Here is a 7,500-nt window from a genome sequence, read left to right as displayed (position 1 = left end):
TGAACTATTGCTCTGCCTCTGTTGGTTGCTTTGAGATTCACCCACCGTGGTGTTTTGTTTTGAATTCAGTTTGAGATGCTTGCTGCTCGCCGTCCAATACGTCATCTGCACACGCAGTTGGTGGTGTGGCGGTGGTGGCATTTGGGCAAAATGATACACTGCAATCTTACTGTCTATTTTTATGTGTGTCTGTGAGGGAGCGACTGCTACCTCTCTGTCAAGGATGTGTGCGTAACGAGCGGAGTGGAGATGATGAGGCACGAAGCTGGAAGTAGCAAATATATTTTAGGCCTTTTTATTTACATTTTCACCAGACATTAGAAAATAAATGTGCACGTGGGCATCGAAACACACGGACATGACACTGGCAAACAAAATACGACAGTCTTCAAAATTACTTCTGCAGCATCAAAGACAGCACAACGCTCTGCTTACACCGATATGCAGCAGTTTTACGCGAAGCCACCTCCTACTGGTTACCAGGTGCTTCTCAATCAAAATCGCTCACATCAACGATTTGACTACGGCTTAAATACACCCATTTCCTAGGGCCAGCCAATTATTCACTAATTCAATTACTCACTCAACGCTGCATGACTAGACTAGCCTACGCGATTGGTCTCACAATTCCTTCCGACCATCGCCAAACAAAAACAGCCAGTTTAAACACAATACTCAAAACATAACCACATAGAACGCAGATTGCCCAAGTACACATTCATAATCGTCACAAATAATAAACATGACAAAATCCCCACACATTTCCCCTCCCAAAAGTCACTGATGGAATCCTGCCATTGACGGTGCGCGCCTCCGCCCATGGCCATGACAATGTTCGGAGAAAGTGTTTCATTGCGAGCGCAGGTGTGCGAGTGTGCGCGTGTACGAGTGTGTGCGCGTGTATTTTCGCTCGCCAAAGTCCCGACAGTTCAGTAAACACAAATGTTCATAAATACACCTTTCGTGAGTTTTAAAAATAGGCTAACTTAGCCAGTGAGAAGGGGGAGGGAAACTTCACCTTCTCACAGTGTCGTTGAACTTTGATCTGTGTTTGTCACTGCAATGGTCTGGGTAGAGAGAGAGAGAGAGAGAGAGAGAGAGAGAGAGAGAGAGAGAGAGAGAGAGAGAGAGAGAGAGAGAGAGAAGGCTTTGATGCCCATGTGTAATTGATTGATGTGCATGTGAAGATTGCAATGTTGAATATGTCAACATTGAATGCTGTCTAAATGTCTAAAGCAAAACTTGGCCCAAGCACATTATGTTCAGGTCTTCTGATTGTTGTAGAGAGCTTAGTTTTTGATTTGTGTGTCTGTGATACAAAAGATGCTGTGAGCTAAGCATCTTCTCTAAGCAAGCCTATTACTGTAGGCTATTATTATTATTTTTCAAGGGGGGGGTACACACTTGGGTGGGCCGGTGGGCCGGTGGGCCGATGGGCCCCCTAGCTAACTTCGCCTTAGGCCCCCAAATTGCTAAGTCCGCCACTGTATTCAGGTTGGCATAATATGCGTGTGTGTGTGTGTGTGTGTGTGTGTGTGTGTGTGTGTGTGTGTGTGTGTGTGTGTGTGTGTGTATTTCATGTTTGTAGGCATGTCTCACGGCGCCAGAATACTCAGAAATGGTAAATCTCAGACTGCCAACTGACGTCATGGCGCAGCCTATGAGGGGGAGGGGGCGGGAGGGGAAGCGCTGTGGTTAACCAATGGAAAGCAGGGTATGACTGATCTTTTTCTTAGTGCCCTCCCACCTTTTCTTCATCCTGGCTAACATGTGTAGTCTAGTCTAAACCACAGACAGACAAAGCAAAGCGCTCACATACAGACAGCGACAGGTATGATAGGAAAAAAAACACGTCTTTTACTGAGATTTTCTCAAAAGCAAGGGAACTCATTTTGGTGTGTGAGTGTATGTGTGTGCCAAAGATGTTATTAAATATTCCAAATAATATTCTATGTCTCAGTCACATTGAAGGACATTTGTCTTAAAAAGCATAGATGTGAGCAAAAAATTTGATTTTTTCACATAAAAAATAAAATAATGTAAGTTACCTTTTAAAAATATTTTATGGGGCAAAAATTGTAGATATTACGCAGATATTACGCAGAAACACACAAAACGGTAGACAGACAAACCGACAGACAGATAGACATTCACACACACACACACACACACACACACACACACACACACACACACACACACACACACACACACACACACACACACACACACACACACACACACACACACACACACACACACACACACACACACACACACACACACACACACACACACACACACACACACAGGTCAAAGAAGAGCGAGTGCACCCCGGCAAATTAACAAATCTCATTGGAAAAAAAGAAGAACCAAAGACCTGCACTGAATCACTAATTTCCTGACTGCAACAAATTGAATTATTGTGTCCTTGATGTGCTTTGAGAGGAGAGGAGTGGAAACACACAAAGTCACCCAACCTTTCAGTCCACAAGGACAATGCCGCAGAGCAAAATATTGTAACCAATCACCAGCAGAAGCTCATTATATTCCAGCCAATCATCAGTGTCACGAAGGCAGAGCATGATTAATTTCAGCCAATCATTGATGCTGCTGCCGCTGAACAATTTTCTATCTTAACCAATCAACGTATTGCACGTACAGCAAATGTTTCCCTTGCTTTGAGAAGAGTTATTACAATACATTACATCACACATAGCTGATGCTTTTATCCAAAGCGACTTAGGGTTATTTTTCAAGTGTAGGGTAATGGTTACAGTCCTTGGACAATGTGGGGTTAGGTGCCTTGCTCAATGGCACCTTAGCCATGGCGTGAGAAAGGGAGTGGAAGGGTGTGATTCAAAACTTTAGATCTCTGATCTAAAATCCATCTGCCCCAACCTTCTTGTTCAGATCTAAAGGGGTATTGAAATATGCCTTTAATAAGAAAATAAGAATGGACACTGACAGTCTGAATTACAATTGTGTAATATTTGTAATTTTTTATGCATTCATTTACTTTAAAACTATAAGTGAAATATAAAATTCCAATTCCACATGCCACACCATCAATGCTACGTCTTGGGGATCTGTCTGACTGATTTACTCATCAAGTAGGGTGGGTGATTTTCATGCATTTGCAATATTCTATATACGCAGTCTTGAATGGTGCAGTGACATGAAAGCAGATCTTGGTTACACAGGAAAGGGGAAAGGTGCAAGATAAACATGTGCACACGCACACACGCACGCACGCACACACACAAACACACACACACACACACGCACACACACACACACACACACAGAAAATCCTCTGTTCGTCATGCTAGAAACCCCTCTTACCACAACACAACAGACCCAGCAAATCAATTACAGAAACTGTGAGCGGAGCGGAGAACTGAGTGACAAGACACATAGTGGAACGCAAGATAGATAGAGAGGTGAATGAGAATGAGAGAGAGGTAGAGAAAAGAAAAACAATAACCGAGAAAGTCCAGAATGAGAGTGAAAATAAGAGAGACGGAAAATGAGAAGAGGGTAAATAAAAGAGAATGAGAGATGAGGGAGAGAGAGAGAGAGAGAGAGAGAGAGAGAGAGAGAGAGAGAGAGAAAGAGAGAGATACATGAAAGAAAAGGAGGCAGACATAGAAACAGAGAGAGAGTGGAAAGAGGAAGAGCGAAAGAGAGAGAGAGAGAGAGAGAGAGAGAGAGAGAGAGAGAGAGAGAGAGAGAGAGAGGAAAGAGGAAGAAAAAGAGAGGAAAAAAATTGAGAATGTGAGAATAAGTGAAATATATCTGGAGAGACCGATATTGATAATGGAGGGGAAATAGAGAAAGAGAGTGATGGAGAAAGAGAGAGAGAGATAGAGAGAGAGAAAAGAGGAAAAAGAGAGACGGGAAGAAATTGAGAATGTGAGAAGAAGAGAATGAGTGAGAGATCTCTAGAGAGAGAGAGAGATATTGAGAATGGAGGGGAAATAGAGAAAGAGAGTGAGGGAGAACCCGGCCTCGAGAGAAGAGAAATGGAAGGTCAGCACTGTCTCACACTAGGCTGTCACGCAAAGCCCTTTCACCGAATGAGCAAGCAGTTCTGATATCAGCATTTCTGTGTGTGTGTGTGTGTGTGTGTGTGTGTGTGTGTGTGTGTGTGTGTGTGTGTGTGTGTGTGTGTGTGTGTGTGTGTGTGTGTGTGTGTGTGAGTGTGTGTGTGTGTCTGAGTGTGTGTGTGTGTCTGTGTCTGTGTCTGTGTGTAGGGGTTTTCTCTGACTTCGGTGCCATTGTGTTGTCAATATATCTGCGTGAATACAAACATTGAGTATGCAGGGAAAGAAAGAAGAGCTTTTGTACTACAGGTATACAGATTTAGAAATGTCACTGAAAATCAACGAACCTGCACAACGAACGGACATAACCTGGACCCCAATTCTCGAAAGCATTGTTGCTAACCAGTTAGCAACTAAGTACTGTAGGTTGCCAATGGGAAATTACATTGCAACCAAGTATGTGCTAACTAAGTTAGCAGCTACGCTTTCGAAAAATGCACTTGAGGATTATGTGGACTACACAAAAAGAGTGACAACGGGAAAATGAGGTGCAAATATACTGTATGTGACTTTATATTTCTAACTTTTAGGGGCCATGCAGAGTCAATGCATTGCTATTCTTTGGCCGACAGTATGCCTTGATGCGTCACAAAACAGGTCCTCTCATAATTAAAAAAACATGTTTTTGGGCAAAGGTACAGCGCCTTAGGTCATTGAGCCATCGCGCCCCGGGAACTTTCGATTCTGACATTTGTCGTGCATTTCATGTCGGTAGGGAAGTCACTTGCATCGCTGTGTAGAACTAGAGAAGGAACGAGTCACTCACTTGTTTGTGTACATGGCTTGCGTTGTGTGTAAGGCACTTTAGAGTTACAGTTATTTTGCGCACCGACAATGTGTGTTCATGTGTGTGTGTGTGTGTGTGTGTGTGTGTGTGTGTGTGTGTGTGTGTGTGTGTGTGTGTGTGTGTGTGTGTGTGTGTGTGTGTGTGTGTGTGTGTGTGTGTGTATTCTGACCTCACTCTTCAGCTCTGCGATCTGGTCTCGTAGTTCAGTGATGTACTGTCGAGAGTCCGAGTGGTTCAACTGACCTTGGATTAGACCCTCCTCCTTCTGTAACAGACACACACACGCACCAATCAAATGTTAATACACACACATACAGACACAGACACAGACACACAAACACACACACACACAAACTAGCAGAAAATATGCACAGGGTCACACGCAAATGACAAACAGACAGACAGACAGACAGACAGACAGACAGACAGACAGACAGACAGACAGACAGACACACACACACACACACACCAGCAGAAAATAGACACAGGGTCACACACAAATGATAGACAGACAGACAGACACACACACACACGCACACGCATGCGCGCAGACTGACAGACCAAAAGACCAACAGACATACAGTACCGTACCTGTATCTCCAGTTCAGCGATTCTCTGCCTGAGTTCAGCCATGGCCGCCATACTGTCAGCTTCCCTTAAACGCACAGCCATCACCTCCTCTTTACTCTGGGGGGGAGAGAGAGAGAGAGAGAGAGAGAGAGAGAGAGAGAGAGAGATAGAAATAGAGAAAGACAGAGAGCTAGAATTTGAGCGAGTGAGCGAGAGAGAGAAATAGAGAGAGAGAGAGAGAGAGAGAGAGAGAGAGAGAGAGAGAGAGAGAGAGAGAGAGAGAGATTTAAAACAGACAGAGAGAGAGAGAGAGTTTCCCACTGTGCCAGGGACTGTAACCAATACCCTGTAATAACTGTAAGTCTCTGGATAAAGGTGACAGCAGGATCTAATGCAATTCTTCCCTCAAGTGTTGAAAATGACTTCAAATACCAGATATGTACTGCATTTCCTTTATGGATGGAGGTAGCTAGCCTGATTATCATTGACTTTCAAATCTCTTTGAGACTTGGTCTGACCAAGAGCAAGAGTGGGGACCCCCTCGAAAACGAGATATCCTATCTCAAGGGGCTATCCCCCTAAACAAATAAATTGAAATTACAATTAATATTTCCCAAACGGCATTGTCGACCTGCCTCCCTTGGTTTGCTAATGGTTGTATGCTTCCCTACAAAGTGGGAGGAGTTCCTGTTTTTTCGGGAGCTAAGAAACGATATTGTATTGCTCTTGGCCTGACTAGGATGTAGCTATTCATATTCATGTTTGTGTGTGTGCGCGTGTGTGTGTTCGTGCGTGCCTTCGCACGTCAGTGTGTACAGCGTTTTACGCAGAAGAGGTACTGTTACAACACTACTAGTGTGATATTACAAAGTTGAAACCATGTAATACCACAGCATTTGTGTTGTAATTACATGTGTAAGAGTATTTGAAGAGTTCAGATGCAAAACCCCCTAAGTGCCTTTTCAGAAAATAATCTTAATTCATTTTTATTTAATACAAAGCTATCAAAATTGCATATTTTTTATTTTATTTTTGTAATATAACTATTTATATGTATTGTCAAGTACATAAATGTAAACCAAACCAACAACGGGGTTCTCTAAAAAATATAGAAGTGCAGGTCTTCAGAAATGGAGTTAGGGGGTTTTGCATATGAACTCTTCATTATTGTGTGTGTGTGTGTGTACCTTGCAGTCGGACTCTGATTGCTTCCTCTTCATCTCGTTGAGCTGGCTCTGCAGGCTCTTATTATGGGATGTGAGGTGCTGCAGGCGGTCGTGCAGCGCTGAACTCTCCTGCTCGTGTCTGGTCAACTGCTTGCTGTGGATCTGATTCTGGAAAACACAAACATAGTACAGTGAGTCCTGATAGTAATTGGGTTTTACTGCCAATTCATGTTAAAGACTTCAGATCCAGTTCAACAGTTGAAATTAAGAGGCATGGTTTATTGGTTAGGGAAAGAGAGAGAGGAGGACAGGGCACAAGGGCCCATATCCAGTACCCATCAACCCCTCTCCCTAACAGGTACAGGTCAGAACACAGAAGAGAAGGCATAACAAGGCCAGTCTGAGTTTTAAAAGGCCTCACTGGAAGTGATGTCACATTATATGATGTCACACAGTTGCAGTCTTATCAAATAGCAATGGATATAGGCAATTTCAAATCAGCAGTTTGGGGGACGGGAGCTTCAACACCCTGAGATTACCAAAGACAATCTTTATTCGGCCTCTCACACACTAAAAGTTATTTAAACACGAATAAAACAATATGTGGACATTGAAATGTTATGTAATGAGATTGGGGCAATATTCAGATTTAACGTGAAAGCACAAGTTGTGCGTGCGTGCGTGCATGTGTGTGCGTGCGTGCCTGTGTGTGTGCATGCGTGTGTCTTACCTGGCTCTCCAGCTGCAGTGCTTTCAGCTTGACCTCCTTGAGCTCGGCCTGGGCCTGGGCCTCCCTCAGCCTGACCCCCATCAGCTTGTCCTGCATCTCATTCATGGCATTCTTCTTTGGGGACTCCTTCCAGTGGCCCCC

The 7,500-nt window shown here is 43.7% G+C and overlaps 1 protein-coding gene across 1 annotated transcript in view; it reads right to left on the bottom strand.

The window, feature by feature from the left end:
* Nucleotides 1-7,500, bottom strand: part of evi5l (ecotropic viral integration site 5 like) — an 87,336-nt gene that overhangs the window by 7,947 nt on the left and 71,889 nt on the right. Inside the window, exons 16-19 of the mRNA XM_063199284.1 lie at nucleotides 7,360-7,500; nucleotides 6,651-6,797; nucleotides 5,485-5,580; nucleotides 5,063-5,158 (exon numbers count right to left, since the gene is read on the bottom strand). The exon at nucleotides 7,360-7,500 is cut by the window's right edge and continues 21 nt beyond it. Of these exons, the coding sequence (XP_063055354.1) occupies nucleotides 5,063-5,158; nucleotides 5,485-5,580; nucleotides 6,651-6,797; nucleotides 7,360-7,500 (480 nt within the window). The remainder of the gene's footprint in view (nucleotides 1-5,062; nucleotides 5,159-5,484; nucleotides 5,581-6,650; nucleotides 6,798-7,359) is intronic.

The sequence above is a fragment of the Engraulis encrasicolus genome, chromosome 1, assembly GCF_034702125.1.
Source record: "Engraulis encrasicolus isolate BLACKSEA-1 chromosome 1, IST_EnEncr_1.0, whole genome shotgun sequence".
NCBI lineage: Eukaryota > Metazoa > Chordata > Actinopteri > Clupeiformes > Engraulidae > Engraulis > Engraulis encrasicolus.
This window is presented reverse-complemented; position numbering and strand designations above follow the sequence as displayed.